Source organism: Rhinoraja longicauda, chromosome 2 (assembly GCF_053455715.1).
Source record: "Rhinoraja longicauda isolate Sanriku21f chromosome 2, sRhiLon1.1, whole genome shotgun sequence".
Taxonomy (NCBI): Eukaryota; Metazoa; Chordata; class Chondrichthyes; order Rajiformes; family Arhynchobatidae; genus Rhinoraja; species Rhinoraja longicauda.
The window spans coordinates 39,075,238-39,095,383 of NC_135954.1; the positions used below are offsets into that span (position 1 = coordinate 39,075,238).

Here is a 20,146-nt window from a genome sequence, read left to right on the forward strand (position 1 = left end):
TACTTCATTCAACACAATCCAAACCTTGTCTTTCTTCTTTGAAATCTAGACAGTGAAGAAGTGTTTCTTGGTCAAACTGTGGAGGAACAGCAAAATCCCCTACAATCTGATTTCATACTTGCTGATGCCAGCCTCAGATACTGACATAAAGGATAACATTGAGGCAGTATCTAGATACAATGAGATTCCAAGGTACAAGTGGCCAGCAGCCAAGAAGAATATAGTGCCGATGTTAATTCATCAGGAACTGGATGTGATAGACAATAGACAATAGACAATAGGTGCAGGAGGAGGCCATTCGGCCCTTCGAGCCAGCACCGCCATTCAATGTGATCATGGCTGATCATTCTCAATCAGTACCCCGTTCCTGCCTTCTCCCCATACCCCCTGACTCCGCTATCCTTAAGAGCTCTATCTAGCTCTCTCTTGAATGTATTCAGAGAATTGGCCTCCACTGCCTTCGGAGGCAGAGAATTCCACAGATTCACAACTCTCTGACTGAAAAAGGTTTTCCTCATCTCAGTTCTAAATGGCCTACCCCTTATTCTTAAACTGTTGTCCCTTGTTCTGGACTCCCCCAACATTGGGAACATGTTTCCTGCCTCTAACGTGTCCAATCCCTTAATAATCTTATATGTTTCTATAAGATCCCCTCTCATCCTTCTAAATTCCAGTGTATACAAGCCTAGTCGCTCCAGTCTTTCAACATATGACAGTTCCGTCATTCCGGAAATTAACCTAGTAAACCTACGCTGCACGCCCTCAATAGCAAGAATATCCTTCCTCAAATATGGAGACCAAAACTGCACACAGTACTCCAGGTGCAGTCTCACTTGGGGCCCTGTGCAACTGCAGAAGGACCTCTTTGCTCCTATACTCAACTCCCCTTGTTATGAAGGCCAACATTCCATTGGCTTTCTTCACTGCCTGCTGTACCTGCATGCTTCGCCTGCTGTACCTGCATGCATAGAGAGGAGATGTCAGGACTGGGTTCCGTTACAGGACCCTCCGATGATGACTTGTGGAGTAGTTGACAGGATAAGGGTAATGGGTGCAGACAATTTTAAAAGACTACCCGAAAAGCTGAATTCAATGTCAGGGAGCATCGAGAAGTTCAGCATTCATGGCATGGAGATTTGTACAGAGCTTGGATACATCCTTTCTGACTCAGCAGCAATGAAAGAAAAGCAAGATATCCCCAATTCTATTTGGACACTTTTAAACAAAAATTGGATGTGAAGTTTGATTGCCACCGTTGCCACCTCCAATACAACAACAGCGCTAGCCATCTGAGTGCTAAGAGAAGTTTCACATATGTTCAGGCTGCTGCCTCCATGGTAGTTGCTTGTTCTCTTCAGAAGTACTTAAAGAAATTACAAAGAATTGAACATGCAGCCCAGACCATCACACATACCAACCTCCGTTACATTGGTAATTTTCACACCTTACCCTTCCCTTTCTCTAAACACCCTCTCCAATGACTCTTAGCCTGAAGAAGGGTCACGACACGAAACATCACTTATTCCTTTTCTCTAGAGAGGCTCTCTGACTCGTTGAGTTACTCCAGCTTATTGTGTCTCTCTTCCTTTCATTTACTCCATCTATACCTCACGCTGCCTCAGCAAGGCAGCATAATCAAGGATGTCACACTCTGGCCATTCCTTCTTCACCCTCTCCCATCGGGCAAAAGGTATAGAAGTGTGAAAATGCACTCCTCCAGATTCAGGGACAGTTTCTTCCCAGCTGTAATCAGACAACAGAACCATCCTAACACAACTAGAGAGCAGTCCTGAACTACTATTCACCTAATTTGGAGATCCTTGGACTATCTTTGATCGGACTTTACTGGCTTTATCTCGCACTAAATGTTAGTCCCTTATCATGTATCTGTGTACTGTGAATGGCTCGATTGTATTGTTTTTCTGCACTGGTTAACACGCAACAAAAGCTTTCACTGAACCTCAGTACACTTGACAATAAATTAAACTAAACTAAAGTGTGTCTCAGCAGTCCAGCAATCTGTTCACGTGCACAGTAAGCTTGTCATCTTCCCTTATGTTGCTTGCATTCATGATCCCACCACTACCACTGGGCCAGTGACCCAATTAGTTAATCAGCCTAGATCGCATGACAATACAGTCTGTACCTTATGTTTCTGTGCCCAGATTTGCTCAAAGCCATCCACAATATCATGCACTAAACATTAGCAGGCTTCCACCATGGATATTATCACCAATGAACTAGCAGTGTGAGTATAGGGAAAATGAGCACCAAGGGAATGCACAAAATATTAAGTTTGTATTTGAAGACAACATGTTTTGGTTTAGACTTTAGACTTTAGAGATACAGCGTGGAAACAGACTCTTCAGCCCACCGAGTCCGCCTTGACCAGCGATTCCCGTACACTAGCACTATCCTACACACTAGGGATAATTTACAATTTCACCAAAGCTAATTAACCTTCAAACTTGTATATCTTTGGAGTGTGGGAGCAAAATGGAGCACCCGGATAAAACCCCTAGTCACAGGGAGAACGTACAAACTCCATATAGACAGCACCCGTAGTCAGGATCGAACCCAGGTCTCTGGCGTTGTAAGGCAACAACTCTACCACTGCGCCATTGTGCCACCCTAATCTTGCTTATAAATTTATTTTGGAATCCTCATATTTTGGGGCTTTCTTTGCATTTAATTAAATTCATGTTCTGGATCTGGATGTCGCTAGCAAGGCCAGTATTTATTGCCCATTCTTAATTGCCTTTGAGAAGGTAATGGTGAGCTGCCTTCCTGAACTGACAGTGTTGTTATGAAGTGAATTGTAGGCTTTCAACTCAGAAATATCTCAGCATAGAGTGTGATTTGGAGTTGTGTCTCGGCAGATGGTGATGTTTCCATGCACCTGCAGTCCTTGACCTTGCTGAGGATTGACATTTTGGGATTGGAAGATGTTGTCAGAGTAGCCAGGGTAAGTAAATTAATTGCATGTTTAGGTTGTACAGTGCAGCCACTGTGCACTCATGGAGGAATGATCAGAGTTTTAACCACAAATAAAGAGCTTCAAGGGAACCAAAATCTTTGGTTGTTAGAGGTGGAGTATGACTGCAGAGCTGAAACCTAAAGGAACTGACAGAAGTGTTCCACGAGGGGCAGATTAAAGCCTGTAGCTTAATTTGATTTAATACAGGTGACAGGTAAGTGCAAGGAAAGGTTTGAAAAATTGATCGCTTTTTCAGGATTTGGTGGGTGGTGGTTCATGCTGCTTCCAGTTGGTTGAATGATTTATCTGTGTAATTCCAATAACAAACAAGATGAAGGAATCTAAAATAGTGTCTAAAAGTGTCTAAAGTATCTAACCATAATATTAATCATCAACGAAGGGTAAGATGAACTCCGCATTACTCAAACCCACTCCCTCACTGCAACTTAAAATAAAATCTCATCTGTAATTGTTCTCAATTCTGTGGTAAAGTTGTCAACTTGAATAGTTTACTCAGTTTCTCTTGACAGGTTTTGCCTGCCCTGAATTTTTATTTCAAATTCAGCATCTCTCGAGTTATATTTTTCAATGTCATGGAACAGTTGGCCTATTGATGTTGTGATTATGAATATCACACTTGAATTATGTAAGAAGGACCTGCAGATGCTGGTTTAAACCGAAGATAGACACAAAAGGCTGGTGTAACTCAGCAGGACAGGCAGCATCTCTGCAGAAAAGGAATGGCATCTCCAGAGATGCTGTCTGTCCAATTGTTACTCCAGCCTTTTGTATCTATCACACTTGAATCAGCTCTTTACAGAGTTAAGTTAAGGTAGGTGATCCACAACGATAATTGAAAAGGCAAAACAAGCATTACGAAACAAAATGTGCACTCCTTTGCCTCTTATGCTTGTAGCTTTAAACAACTAAAACATTAATATTGTGCTGTATTAAATGTGTACATAATAACAGTTGTGCTTCAATCCAGCACATTCAAGTGTGGAGAAATCTTTATGCAAACTAAAATGTAAAATATTAATTTCCTTGCTTTCCATGTTCAATCACTAATTACATTTTCCAGCATTACAGAGTCATGGAGTCCTGCATCATTCAAACAGGCTCCTAGGCCTGTCCCACTTAGGCGATTTTTTGGGCGACTGCCGGCGACTGTCAGTCATAGCAGATCGCCAATTTTTTTTTTTACCCTACGACAATGACCACGACAATGCCGAGTCATGTCGAGATTACACCGTCTTCGGAAACATTGCGAAATTCCCACGCTTATCAATACTTCTCCGGCGTCCTCATTTTAGCTGAAATCACTGACAAGTCTGTAATTACTTGAGAGTTTTGAAATATAACATCTTGCCCGGGTTACTTGAAAACCATCCTTCACGGTAACAAGGCATAAACTGGATTGATTTCCAGTCTACTAATAGCAGTATTAAGAAATTTAATTTTAAACATGGTTAAATGGATTTTTGTGCGGAGTGTGGGCATTCTTTGAAAATGAACGGGAGATGCATATCTGGTTTCTGGGTTGCATATCTGGGTTGGGAGCCTACTTTAAATGTAATCGCTGATGGCCATAAACATCGCGACAATTCCCACGCTTACCTGACCGTTAAACTGTCGCCTCCAATCTACCTGTCAAATGTCCTGACGGTAAATAAATTGGTTAAACACAAGTATTTTATGGTATCTTCAAATTACTTTACTTAATTTAATATTACATGCTTCTAAATGCATCTAAGACAACCTAGAAAACCTGGGGACAGCATGCGACAGCGCCCGCAATAAGCAACGATTGTCGCCAATAAATTTAAATCCGGCTGATTTCTCAGCGACGCACCAAGATCCACTACGATTCTTTGAAGACTCCTCACGATCATGCCCGCGACACCCCGGCGACACCCCGGCGAACTGTCGGCGACAGCCTAGTCGTCGGTAGTCACCTTAAAATCGCCTAAGTGGGACAGGCTCTTAAGTCAACCACATTCATACTGATCATTGTATCCATCAATACCGATTCCATTTGCCTGTGTTACCCCTTTATGCCTTGACCATTCAAGTGCCTGTCTTGATGCTGTGAGCAAATCTACCTCCACCACTTCCTCAAGAATCAAGTCATGAGTGTTTAATTGTTACGTGTACCAGGTACAGAACAATTAAATTCTTACTAGCTGCAATTTTACAGGCACATTAATACAACATAACAAATAAATACCCACTAAACAGGTATACAAAACATTATCAGTTATACAAGAACACCAGACCACAATAGTGCAAGCCAGATTACATCATGCAACTTGTGCGAAGTCTATCTTGTTTCATTGCTGAGGTAGGGTTGAGGTTAGTGTAGATCCATGTCTGGTTTTACTATTGTACACTGTTGTACTGTTGTAGGATGGTTCAAGAGCATTATGGTTGATGGGAAAAACTGTTCTTGAACCTGGAGGTAATGGTTCTCAGGTTCTTACTGATCGGAGCAGCAAAATGTGAGTATGACCTGGGTGGAGAGATCTTTGATGATATTAGCTATCAAGAGGTTGCAGATTTGGCACAGGGTTTAAGAACGCAGCCATATCAGGGTCGGATGTGAGTTTATCCTTGTGAAGGATCTTCTCACCTCGGCCTTGGAGATTGAGATCACAGTGTCGTTGGGAGAAAGGGGGAGGGGGCGTTGGGCTTGTGAAGGTACATCGTAGGTTTCCCTTATTGAAGTGACCTTAGAAAGCAGTGAGATATCTGGGAGTGATTCATCGTTGTCACGAGCTACTTGGTTTCATCCTATAGGAAGTAACTAGACTGAGGTGGACCCATTGGGTCCAAATCTCTCCTGCAGGCCTCTCCTGGAACAACCCTCCCCTCAACTGACGATCCTGCGTGCCAAGCAACCCTCACCAACTGATGAAGCCCGTTGCCAGGCAGGGAGTATCGCCTGGGGCCGTGGGCAGCTAAGGCGGGTCAGGGAAGGGGTGAGGGATCCACTCACCTTGGCCCCGTGCCGCCAGCGCTGCAGCCAGAGCGAGTCATGGACCCGAAGCCTCTCCTGCAGCAGGGCGGCGATCGTCAGCCAAGGGTGGCGAATGGCGGCGACCGCCATCTTGTTGGACCCTCTGCTGCCATGCTGCACCACGTGAGGAAGGTCGGGTGCGGGCCACGCCGGGACGGGCGTCGGTCCTCCTGGCAGGGAGGGGAGCGCTTCTCTTAAAGTTAGCGGCAGCTTGCGTCAGCAACCCCCTCCCCCTCATTGTCCCCAAACCACTCCTGCATTGGTCCGTCACCCTCTCCTCCCCCACTCGCCCCCTCCCCCCACTTCCCCACTCACCCACTCCAACCCCCCTTATACCCCCTCCTCCCCTCCCCCCCACTCACCAACTCAATCCCCCCTGTACCCCCCTTATCCCTCCTCCTCCCCCCCACTCACGCACTCGATCCCCCCTCAACCCCCTTCCTCCCCTCCCCCTCATGCATTCACTCACTCCATCCCTCCTCAACCCCCCTTATCCTCCCTCCCCTCACCCACTCACCCACTCCATCTTTCCTCAACCCCCCAATTGGTCCGTCACCCTCTCCTGCATTGGTCTAGCACCCTCCCCTCCCCGCTTCCCCTCCTCCCCCTCAACTCACCCACTCCATCCCCCCTCAACCACCCTTATCTCCCCCTCCTTCCCCCCACTCATCCTCCCTCCTCCCCTCCCCCACTCACCCACTCCATCCCCCTTGAACCCCCCTCCTCCCACCCCCCCACTCCATTCCCCCTCAACCCCCCTCAACCCCCCTCAACCCCCCTTATCCCCCCCCCCCCTGCCCCCCTCACCCACTCCATCCGGGTGGCCAGAAACAAGCTGCAGCTCGCTATGGGACACTGCCGTTTGCGAAATATCATAGGTCGCACGCGCGGACTGACGTCGAAAACGCAGGTCGTCCTCCCGGCGGGGGGGGGGGGGGGGGAGGAGCGGGTGAGTGGGTGAGGGAGCAGGGGGTGAGGGATAAGGGGGGGGGGTTGGTTGAGGGGGGGATGGAGTGGGAGGGTGGGTTGGGGGGAGGGGAGGAGGGGGTTGGGGGGGAGGGGAGGAGGGGGTTGAGGGGGGATGGAGTGGATGAGTTAGTGGCAGCTCGGCGGGCCGGAACCCCTCCTCTCATTGGCCGCCACTCCCGTCACATGGGCGAGTCCCATTGTGACGTTAAATGACCATGGACTTGGAAAAGGTAATTTTTAAACTTTAAATTGTCTCTAACTTTAAAAATATAAGACCAATTTGAATGAAACTTGCATTAAGGTGACCCCAGGACAATGGTGAGTAAGGTGGTCCTAAAACTGTCATGTGACGGGGTCGGAAGGATCCAACAAACAAGATGAGAGTATTAGTGATTTTTGAGATGGATGGATGGATGGATGGATGGATGGATGGATGGATGGATGGATGGATGGATGGATGGATGGATGGATGGATGGATGGATGGATGGATGGATGGATGGATGGATGGATGGATGGATGGATGGATGGATGGATGGATGGATGGATGGATGGATGGATGGATGGATGGATGGATGGATGGATGGATGGATGGATGGATGGATGGATGGATGGATGGATGGATGGATGGATGGATGGATGGATGGATGGATGGATGGATGGATGGATGGATGGATGGATGGATGGATGGATGGATGGATGGATGGATGGATGGATGGATGGATGGATGGATGGATGGATGGATGGATGGATGGATGGATGGATGGATGGATGGATGGATGGATGGATGGATGGATGGATGGATGGATGGATGGATGGATGGATGGATGGATGGATGGATGGATGGATGGATGGATGGATGGATGGATGGATGGATGGATGGATGGATGGATGGATGGATGGATGGATGGATGGATGGATGGATGGATGGATGGATGGATGGATGGATGGATGGATGGATGGATGGATGGATGGATGGATGGATGGATGGATGGATGGATGGATGGATGGATGGATGGATGGATGGATGGATGGATGGATGGATGGATGGATGGATGGATGGATGGATGGATGGATGGATGGATGGATGGATGGATGGATGGATGGATAGATAGATAGATAGATAGATAGATAGATAGATAGATAGATAGATAGATAGATAGATAGATAGATAGATAGATAGATAGATAGATAGATAGATAGATAGATAGATAGATAGATAGATAGATAGATAGATAGATAGATAGATAGATAGATAGATAGATAGATAGATAGATAGATAGATAGATAGATAGATAGATAGATAGATAGATAGATAGATAGATAGATAGATAGATAGATAGATAGATAGATAGATAGATAGATAGATAGATAGATAGATAGATAGATAGATAGATAGATAGATAGATAGATAGATAGATAGATAGATAGATAGATAGATAGATAGATAGATAGATAGATAGATAGATAGATAGATAGATAGATAGATAGATAGATAGATAGATAGATAGATAGATAGATAGATAGATAGATAGATAGATAGATAGATAGATAGATAGATAGATAGATAGATAGATAGATAGATAGATAGATAGATAGATAGATAGATAGATAGATAGATAGATAGATAGATAGATAGATAGATAGATAGATAGATAGATAGATAGATAGATAGATAGATAGATAGATAGATAGATAGATAGATAGATAGATAGATAGATAGATAGATAGATAGATAGATAGATAGATAGATAGATAGATAGATAGATAGATAGATAGATAGATAGATAGATAGATAGATAGATAGATAGATAGATAGATAGATAGATAGATAGATAGATAGATAGATAGATAGATAGATAGATAGATAGATAGATAGATAGATAGATAGATAGATAGATAGATAGATAGATAGATAGATAGATAGATAGATAGATAGATAGATAGATAGATAGATAGATAGATAGATAGATAGATAGATAGATAGATAGATAGATAGATAGATAGATAGATAGATAGATAGATAGATAGATAGATAGATAGATAGATAGATAGATAGATAGATAGATAGATAGATAGATAGATAGATAGATAGATAGATAGATAGATAGATAGATAGATAGATAGATAGATAGATAGATAGATAGATAGATAGATAGATAGATAGATAGATAGATAGATAGATAGATAGATAGATAGATAGATAGATAGATAGATAGATAGATAGATAGATAGATAGATAGATAGATAGATAGATAGATAGATAGATAGATAGATAGATAGATAGATAGATAGATAGATAGATAGATAGATAGATAGATAGATAGATAGATAGATAGATAGATAGATAGATAGATAGATAGATAGATAGATAGATAGATAGATAGATAGATAGATAGATAGATAGATAGATAGATAGATAGATAGATAGATAGATAGATAGATAGATAGATAGATAGATAGATAGATAGATAGATAGATAGATAGATAGATAGATAGATAGATAGATAGATAGATAGATAGATAGATAGATAGATAGATAGATAGATAGATAGATAGATAGATAGATAGATAGATAGATAGATAGATAGATAGATAGATAGATAGATAGATAGATAGATAGATAGATAGATAGATAGATAGATAGATAGATAGATAGATAGATAGATAGATAGATAGATAGATAGATAGATAGATAGATAGATAGATAGATAGATAGATAGATAGATAGATAGATAGATAGATAGATAGATAGATAGATAGATAGATAGATAGATAGATAGATAGATAGATAGATAGATAGATAGATAGATAGATAGATAGATAGATAGATAGATAGATAGATAGATAGATAGATAGATAGATAGATAGATAGATAGATAGATAGATAGATAGATAGATAGATAGATAGATAGATAGATAGATAGATAGATAGATAGATAGATAGATAGATAGATAGATAGATAGATAGATAGATAGATAGATAGATAGATAGATAGATAGATAGATAGATAGATAGATAGATAGATAGATAGATAGATAGATAGATAGATAGATAGATAGATAGATAGATAGATAGATAGATAGATAGATAGATAGATAGATAGATAGATAGATAGATAGATAGATAGATAGATAGATAGATAGATAGATAGATAGATAGATAGATAGATAGATAGATAGATAGATAGATAGATAGATAGATAGATAGATAGATAGATAGATAGATAGATAGATAGATAGATAGATAGATAGATAGATAGATAGATAGATAGATAGATAGATAGATAGATAGATAGATAGATAGATAGATAGATAGATAGATAGATAGATAGATAGATAGATAGATAGATAGATAGATAGATAGATAGATAGATAGATAGATAGATAGATAGATAGATAGATAGATAGATAGATAGATAGATAGATAGATAGATAGATAGATAGATAGATAGATAGATAGATAGATAGATAGATAGATAGATAGATAGATAGATAGATAGATAGATAGATAGATAGATAGATAGATAGATAGATAGATAGATAGATAGATAGATGGATGGATGGATGGATGGATGGATGGATGGATGGATGGATGATGTGCAAACACTACCACAGTCACCGAACATTGATCTTCATGAAAGTGTCTCTTTTCGCTCTTGGTGGCCTTTCCGAGATCGTACCTGGAGTTATTACATAACCCTGTGTCACCTCGCTTGAATGCCCAAGATCTCAGCCTCTGATTCCTGATTTTCTGTTTCATCCAAAGCTTCTGGTTAGGGCTAGCAGCACGTTCCAGAAATCAACGACTTTCTGCGTGAAAACATTCCTCTCCGATCCACTCTAAGCCTCCTCTCGCTCACATTAAACCTAGGTTTAGCCTATGATGGAAATCCATCTCTACTTCAAATCAGACCCGGCGCTGGTTTACAGGCACAGTTCATCCAGCTGGGTATTTTCGAAATAAAGAGAGATTAAATATGTTATTTATATTTTAAGCAAAAAACAAAGTGCTGGAGGAACTCAGCAGGTTAGGCAGCATATGTAGGGATGAATGGACTAATAACGTTTCGGGTCAGAACCCTTCTTCAGACTCAGAGAGTTTGGTCAGAGTCAATTGTCTCTGAACATCAGAAATGTTTGGAAATGTAAATGAAACCCTTAGATGGTAACAGGTGACAATGTTTTCCCAATCTTTCTCACTAACCTTGTCTCCTGTTAAGTCCATACTAGTGCTCTGGTGGTCACACTTTAGCATTTCACTGCTTGAGTCCCACTCACGATACTTCGCCATAGGACTTGCTCGGTTGGCCCTCTGCATGTAGCCAGGATAAGTGCAGGCCAACAGGGACCTCAAGTGGTTAATGTGGAAGGCAGATTGGATTCAGCCCAATTTGCTCCAGCTTCTGATTTAGTCGATGCTGCCTGACTTACTGAGGATTTTCAACACAAGCTTTTTCTATTCAAGAACTTTATGTATTTAAAAGTGCCATGTGAACGATTCATAAGTTACCTGTTACTCATTAACGAGCCTAATATCATTAGGCTGTCCTCCATTAGTGCAATGTTCTCCGTGATATCCATTCCTTTAAGCAGCAACTCACCCCTTGTCTTAAATGGGGCAAAGGTCAGCACATGACCATTCCATTCATTGATCACTGCTTTTAGTTTTGCTTCAATGTCCTTTTCTTTTCCTGCACTAATACAAATATCCTGAAAAATAGATTATCTTTACTTAGTATATTCCCTCTTGAATCGTTGATTTTATTGTGGATTTAGATTAATTTATTCTGACAATGTGAAAATTGTTGGCGAGGTTCCATAAGCTTCACTGCCATTTTTATTGACACCAAGTTATTATTCCTTGATATTTTAATCTAAATTGAATATATCAAGTGACATGGGATTTGAATTTTCATTCACTGGATTATTAGTCCTGGCTAAACTACTGTCTAAATTAATTTATAATCACCTGTCAATTAAAATGAATATTTGCCAAATCTACCTAAAAAAATAAATTACGTTGGCTTTTATATTATGACTTTATTTTATAATCTTCACTTCAGAGATTAACTGATTTCATTATTGCCAATAAAGTACACTTCATAAAACTTTTTCTCTTATTATCCCATTGTAAATTTGTCTGAAAATGTTGTCTTAACATAGCTTTAAAGAAGAAAACATACGCGCATTACCTCAATATCCTCTTTATATTTTAGTAATGGTGCTTCTGTTAAATTTTTGAGAGAATATTGTTCAGATTCTACATCAAACGTATGGCCAGTGACTTGTGCAATCCTTTCCCAGTGTCTTGACATCATTGCCTATCGAAAAATAAAGAAATATACAATGATTGTAAAGGCTTATTTATATTTCTGCAATGGAGAACAATTGTTCTTAAACATGGCTTCTCAAATTGTAACAATTTCTTTTTGATACAAATCCTATAAGAAAGTACGAAAAAAGAAAGATGGTGAGTAATTTGTATTTTTTATTTATCTATGTACTAAAACTCTCGTTTGTTATCTTGTTTGTGACTGAACTTCAGCCAAAACAGTACACGATAGCGTGACAATTTTAGGCCGACCTTACTCACCATTGTCACTTTAGTGATAATGCAAATAGTTTTATTGAAATAGGTGTTATATTTTTTAAGTTATTCACATTTTAAAGTTTAAAAGGAGGGGAGGGGGAGGAGGGAGGGGGGAAGGGGGGAGAAGGTAGAGGGGAGGGGGGGTTGAGGAGAAAGGGGAGGGGGGGAGGACAGGGTGCTGCATCAATGCAGGAGAGGTTTGGGTCCACTTTGTCTAGTACTCACTAAACCTAAAATGCAAAGAAAAATACCAGGTGTGTGCCACTTCATATCTGTAAATGATTCTTCAGAAATGCTGCGGCAGCTTATTGGAAATATGTCACATATCAGACTTGGTTTACTGAGTATTTCCAGCATTTCTAACCCAGCCACAGCTACAGTTTACAAAAGCAAAGCACTCTGGCTGATGAAAATCTGAAAAAAAGAAAATGCTAGAAATATTCAGCAGAGAAACCAGAGTCAAATCAATGAAAGGTCAATCCATCGACCTGAAAGGGTATTTTATTTCATTCTTCACATGTTTAAATTATAATGTTTTATTTTTAATTGTCTACTGTATATCGTGTTGTTACATCTGAGCAAAGCACCAAGGTAAATTCCTTGTATGTATACATATTTGGTTAATAACATTTATTCAATTCAATTCAAATTTATTCAATAATATCAAAATAAAACAAACATATAAAGATTGTCAATTGGGCCTGTTTCTCACTGAAAGGTTGATTTACATTTCTTGCTGTGATTTACCAAAATACTTCCTTAGCATCTCAATGAATCAAAAAGTCACTCACTTTGTTTGCCATCATATCAAGCAACGGACAAGTTTCACTGAAATCGTCAATCTTCTTTTTCAAGTCATTGAAAGCTTGCCATTCCTTCAAGGCTTTGGGTAATTTCCGTATTCTGTACACAAATAAATTAATTAAAATGATGAATATTATAGAATTTGACTTTCTAAAAGTCCAAGATATTCTTTGAAGTTTTGGAAATCATATTGGTTTTGATCACTTCACAAAATGTGTCAATTTTTATATTTTATTGTCCAATTTATTCCAACTCAAGGTAAAATTACAAGAACAGTTAAGAGTTACACAAAAAGAAGGAATAGTTTCACCAATAAAGCAGGCATTGTTAAGTATTGATACTATGATGAAATCAAGCAAACAGAAATAATCCCCTGAGAAAAGGAGATCTCCCAGGCTCCACGTTGAAAACAGAATCTTCAAACATTGACTCATGAAATTCCTACTAACAATGAACTAATGGCTTGGATACAGCACAACTGATGATTTGTCAGTGATTTTAATTTTCCTAATATTTTATGATGTCTGTTAATTATTCTCTTTATTACTTTGTCTCACTTATTTTGGATTCTCTGCGCAGATCAAAAATTATCCAGAAACATTGATTATAATTCCATCTTGTTGACCTATCTATTTCTAGATGCATCAGCATGACTACCTTGGGCGAGCCAGCTGCTTGAACTGTAACAGATGAAGGAATGGCACAACAACATTACAAATTTTAAATTCAAATAAAGGATATTATTTTATAGCCATCCACCTACCAGAAAGCAGTAGTGTAGGAAGGAACTGCAGATGCTGGTTTAAACCGAAGATGGACACAAAATGCTGGAGTACCTCAGCAGGACAGGCAGCATCTCTGGAGAGAAGAAATGGGTGACGTTTCGGGTCGTGGCCCATCTTCAAACCGAAGAAGGGTCTCGACTCGAAACGTCACCCATTCCTTCTGTCCAGAGATGCTGCCTGCCCACTGAGTTACTACAGCATTTTGTGTCTACCAGAAACCAGGGTGGTAGGCTATTACTGGCTGGCTGCAGTCTAGTGATCTCTGATTGATAGGCACTATTCAGCAGGTAACCACATCTCTCCTTACCCTGCCAATTTCTGTTGGAAAGTTATTTAAAACAGTTCAAAGCTTGTTTGCAATTTTAATTCAAGACTAGGTAACAAGGGATCCAACCAAGGAAAGAGAGCAACTTAAGCTTTTTTACTTTCCTTTATGGACCATGAGACCAACAGGAAAATGTACATCTCCCTGAGCTGTATTCCACTGAATTCCATGGCCCTTTGGTATTTTCCAAGATACCTGAGAATAGGCAGCTTGAGATCTGAAGGCTGACAATTGTTCATCATTCATTTCTGAGTAGCCAATAGCTACCTCTTTTGATTCTATTGTCGCTTCGAATGTTTAGATTTTGTACATTTCCACTGGGTTTCTCAATACATTTAAAAACAGGTGGTTGGAAGGTAAACCCTTGGAACACTGCTAACAAACATCCATTGTGTTCTATCTTTTGGCCAATTATTTATCTATTCCCAAATTTTAATTTCAACTCTCAAGGCTGAAAGATTAACAGGTGGTCTATCAGTGGACTTTTTTTGAATGTACAAGGTTGGAGGATTTAACACAGCACCAAATGTGCAGGGGGTTTTTAAAGTTCTTTTAAATTACATTTGGACAGGTACATGGATGAAAAGGTTAAGAGGGATATGGGACTAACTTGGATGGGGTATCTCTGTCAGCATGGACAAATTGGGCCAAAGGCCTGTTTCTGTGCTCTATGACTCTGTAAAGCTTTCTCTGATTACCCAAATCAAACTCCTCTATCAACCATCCACCATGCTTCCCTCCAACTAACATTTTTTTATAACAAAGCAAACAAGTTCTTCAATCCAACTCATCCATGGCAACCGAATCCTGAACTAGTCCCATTATTCTGCATTTGGTTCATATCCCTCTAAACCTTTCCTATCAATTAATCTATCCAAATATTTTCTAAATATTGTAACTATATCTGCCCCAATCACATTGTCTGGCAGCTCATTCCATATATCCATATACCTATGTAAAAATAATTGCCCCTCTGGTCCCCTTTAAATCTTTCCCCATTCACCTTAAAACTACTCCTCTACCCTGGAAAATAGACTGTGATCATTCATATTATTTATGCCTCTCATTATTCTATAAACCTGTAAGGTCACCTTCACTCCAGGAAAGGTAATCCCAGCCTACTTAGTCTCTCCTTAAAACTCAAGCACTCCAATCCCAGCAACATCATTGTATATCTTTTCTCCCCTCTTATCTTAAAACATTCTTCCACGTGTATGGCAACCAGAAATGCACAGAATATTCCAAGCACTGTCTCATCAACATATTGACAACTGTAACGTGAAGTTCCACCTTTTGATCTCTACACCTTATTCGATGAAGATGAGCATGCTATGTGCCTTCTGCACTACCTGCCTACCCATGTAACCATGCGCAAGGAACTTTTTACTTGTTCCTCTAAGTCCTTCTGTCCTACAACACTCCCCAGGGCCTTGTCATTTACATTGTAGGTCCTGCTGCGGTATAACTTCCTAAAATGCATTATTGCACACTTGTCTTAGTTAAATACCATCTGCCATTCCTTTACCCACTTTCGCAATTGCTCTAGATCCTGTTGCAAACTTAGACAACCTTCTTCACTGTCCAGCACCCGACCAATGTTGGTGTCATCCACAAACTTACTAATCGTACCACCTACATTCTTATCAAAATTGTTAATATGTATGAGGACCCAACACTGATCTCTGTAGTTCACCACATCACAGGCCTGCGATCTGAAAAACAACACTCTACACCACCCTCTGATTCCTCCCATCAAGCCAATTTTGTATCCAGTTGACTAGTTCACCTGGATCCCCTGTGATTTACCAGTTTAGGTTTAGTTTAAAGATACAGTGCAGAAACAGGCCTTTGGCCTACCGAGTCCATGTCGACCAGTGATCCCGGCACACTAACAATATCCTACACACTAGTGACAATTTTACATTTATACCAAGCCAATTAGCCTGCCAGCCTGTACATCTTTGGAGTGTGGGGGGAAACCAGAGCACCCGGAGAAAACCCACGCAGGTCACGGAAAGAATGTACAAACTCTGTATAGACAGCATCCATAGTCAGGATCGAACTCAGGTCTCTGGCGCTGTAAGACAACAACTCTACCGCTGCGCCACCGTGCCGTCCCATTATTGAACACTATATTCTCTGACTCAACTTAAACAATGCCAAGGGCAATTGTTAAATTAAATACATTCTGTTTTGGGTCTACATACTTGTTCTGAAAATCCAGAAGTTCATTGTTGATCTTTTCAACATCCAATTCGCTCCACAAAATGTCATTGTAGCCATTAACATTATCGATAACTGAATTATACAGACCATACAATTTCTGAAGCAATGTGAGCTCACGTTTGATTCTTTGTAAATCAGGATAATCTATTTTATAACAAAAAGAAAAACATGTGCAATTTTAATTCCCAAAGCAAATAATTCAAAAGTATTTTCTCTACATATTATTAAAGTCATAGTCATACAACACAGAAACACATGTCATTATACCCGGTACTGAAATAAAGATTAGGATTAAAGTAGAAGTCGAGTAAAGTAAAGTATAGTAGAATTACGATTAAAGTATGTTAAAGTAGGGTGGCATAGTGGCACATCGATAGAGTTGCTGTCTTAGAGCGCCTGAGAACTGGGTTCGATCCTGACCACAGGTGTTGTCTGTACGGAGTTTGTACATTCTCCCTGTGACTGTGTGGGTTTTCCCCAGGTGCTCTGGTTTCCCCCCACATTCCAAAGACATAGGTTAATTGGCTTTGGTACAATTGTAAATGGTCCCTAGCGTGTAGGATAGTGCCAGTGTATGGGATGATTGCTGGTCTGCGCAGATACAGTGGGCTGAAGGCCCTGTTTCCACACTGTATTTCTAAAGTTTAAAGTATAGTTTAAAGTCTAGTATCATGAAAGCGAAATTAAAAAGTCTTGAAAATGAAATAAAAATTATATCTGTTTAAAAAGATCTGTAACATTAATGTGTGTCAATATCAACTGTGGCTCAAGACTCTCATCTGTACTTTTGTGCGTTGAAGACCCACTTCAGAGACTTGAGGGATGATGGCTTTTAAATAGGTTTTTATAATGATGGTAAACTATCAGGTTTTTATAAAATTTCCCGTGGTACAATTGTGAATAGTCTTTCTGCTCCTGATCAATATTTATCCATTAATCAACATCACAATAATGTTTAAAGCAATAAAGTGGATGAGTCCCCAGGGCCTGATCAAATACATCCTCACTTAGGAAGCTAAGTAAGTAATGGGCAGATGATGTTTCGGGTCAGCAGACCTTCCCTTAATAAACCCTTGCTGACAATTCCAAATTAACCTGCGTCTTTCTAAGTGTAATTTCTACGAATCCTTAACTCAGTAATTTGTCTACTACAGAAGCCCCACACATAACAGGACAGCAATTAAACTACCACTTTATTTTAAAGGAAAGTACAATGTTAGAATTACTCCAATCTTCTAGCTTCAGTCCTATAATCAAGGAAGGTTGTAAAACTGCAATCTGAACCTCTGCAGTTTTCTTCCTCCATTTTTTCAATTGACTGAGAGACATTTAATTCAAGCCCAGCAATTTGTCATTTTCAATAGAGTTTTTCCAACTCTATTATTATGTATATCCCATTCTAAAATTCACACACATTTGCCTTAAAAATAGCATTGGCATCATCCACCTCTATAAATGCAATCACAAATTATCCATTAAGGACTACATTTTCCACCTTCACACTGGAAGCCCTTGCAGAGGTTTCATCTTTAGACATAGGTGAAGTTCCAGAAGACTGGAGGTTGGTTAATGTTGTACCGTTATCCAAGAAGGGCAGCAAAGACAAGCCAGGGAATTACAGGACAGTGAGGCAGGCATCAGGGGTAAGTAAGTTGTTGGAGGAGATTCCGCAGACAGAATCCACCAGTATTTAGATTGGCCCAGACTGATTAGGAACAGTCAGCATGGCTTTGTGCATCCAAAATCATATCTAACAAATCTATTGGAGTTATTTGAAAGAGATCTGCAAATGGATTGATGAGGATGTTGTTAAGATGGACTTCAGCAAGGCCTTTAGAGTTAGAGGGTTATATAGCATAGAACCAGCTCCTGTGGCCCAATTCGTCCATGTTGACCAGGTTGCCCCATCTAAGCAAGTCTCATTTTGCCTGCGTTTGGCCCACATCCTTGTCAACCTCTCCTATCCATGTATCTATCCAGGGATTTGACTCCAGTGGGCCACATGAGTGGCAAGGGTGTGGGGTAAAATTGTGTTTGGGGAGTGAATTCAGTAAATTGAATGTACAACCTCCGTGAATGTCGGATGGAGTTTTTTGCACGGTACATGTATTTATTACCTGAATAAAGTCTATTTTTAATTTTTTTAAAGCTAGACTTTATGGTGGATTTGAGAAATAAGAAGGGGTTGTTCACCTTGTTGAAATTATTGTCTACAAATAGTCAATGGGTATTAAATGAACAATTATGCAATGAGATTGTGGAAAGTTGCAGGAGTAACAGGGTTGTCATACTAGGAGATTTTTTATTTCCTATTATAGACTGGCACTGCCAATGGAATTTCTTAAGTGTGTTTAGGAAGGTTTCCTCAGCAATATTTTGAGGATCCTACGAGGGAGAAAGTCAAGCTTGACAGACAGTAGCATGGTAGACAGTAAAGATTATCAACAATTACTGTGGGATCTTGTTCAACTGGGTAAGTGGGCCGACAAATGGCAAATTAAGTTTACTTCCGATAAGTTTAAGGGTTTGCATTTTGGGAAGTCAAACCTGGGTAGGACTCACAATGAGTGGTAGGGCCCTATGGAATATTGCAGATTAGAAGGATCTAGGAGTACAAATATATAGTTCCTTGGTTGACAGGATGATGAAGAAGGCTTTTGGCATGATGGACAGCATCAGTCAGGGAATTGAGTATAGCATTTGGACGCTATGTTACAGTTGTACAAAATATTGGTGAGGCCACACATGGGGTATTGTGTTCCAGTTTGGTCACCCTGTTTTGGGGAAGATGCCATTAAGCTGGTAAGAGTGTAGAAAAAATATACAAGCATGTTGCCAGGTTTTAAGGGAGAGGTTGGCAGGCTAGGATTTATTCCTTGATAGACACAAAATGCTGTAGTAACTCAGGCAGCATCTCTGGAGAGAAGGAATGGATGATGTTTCGGGTCGAGATCCTTCAGACTGATGTCAGGGGAGAGGAAAATATGTAGATAAGGAAGTGTAAGGTGTGAAAATAGGACAAAGGTAATGCAGATCAAGGAAAATGTAGAATAGATCATTGTTAGCTGGGAGGTAACAACAAAGCAAACAGAGATAAATGTAGTCGGAGACAGTAAGACTGGTCGGAGAACTGGTAAGGGGGGAGGGATGGAGAGAGAGTGAAGGCAAAGGTTACTAGAAGTTGGAGAAGTCAATGTTCATGCCGCTGGGGTGTAAGCTGCCCAAGCAAAATATGAACTGCTGCTCCTCCAATTTGTGCTGGGCCTCACTCTGACAATGGAGGAGGCCCAGGACAGAAAGGTCAGTGTGAGAATGTGAGGGGGAGTTAAAGTGTTTAGCAACCGGGAGATCAGCTAGGTTTACGCGGACTGAGCGGAGGTGTTCAGCGAAACAATCGCCGAACCTGCACTTGGTCTCGCCAATATATAGGAATCCACACCTGGAACAGTAGAT

The 20,146-nt window shown here is 40.4% G+C and overlaps 1 protein-coding gene across 3 annotated transcripts in view; it reads right to left on the reverse strand.

Moving 5' to 3' along the window:
- dnah5l (dynein, axonemal, heavy chain 5 like) overlaps positions 1-20,146 on the reverse strand; it is a 243,879-nt gene that overhangs the window by 155,588 nt on the left and 68,145 nt on the right. For all 3 annotated transcript variants that reach the window (XM_078417775.1, XM_078417784.1, XM_078417793.1), the window contains exons 31-34: positions 16,675-16,837; positions 13,345-13,456; positions 12,156-12,284; positions 11,474-11,673 (exon numbers count right to left, since the gene is read on the reverse strand). In XM_078417775.1, the coding sequence (XP_078273901.1) occupies positions 11,474-11,673; positions 12,156-12,284; positions 13,345-13,456; positions 16,675-16,837 (604 nt within the window). The remainder of the gene's footprint in view (positions 1-11,473; positions 11,674-12,155; positions 12,285-13,344; positions 13,457-16,674; positions 16,838-20,146) is intronic.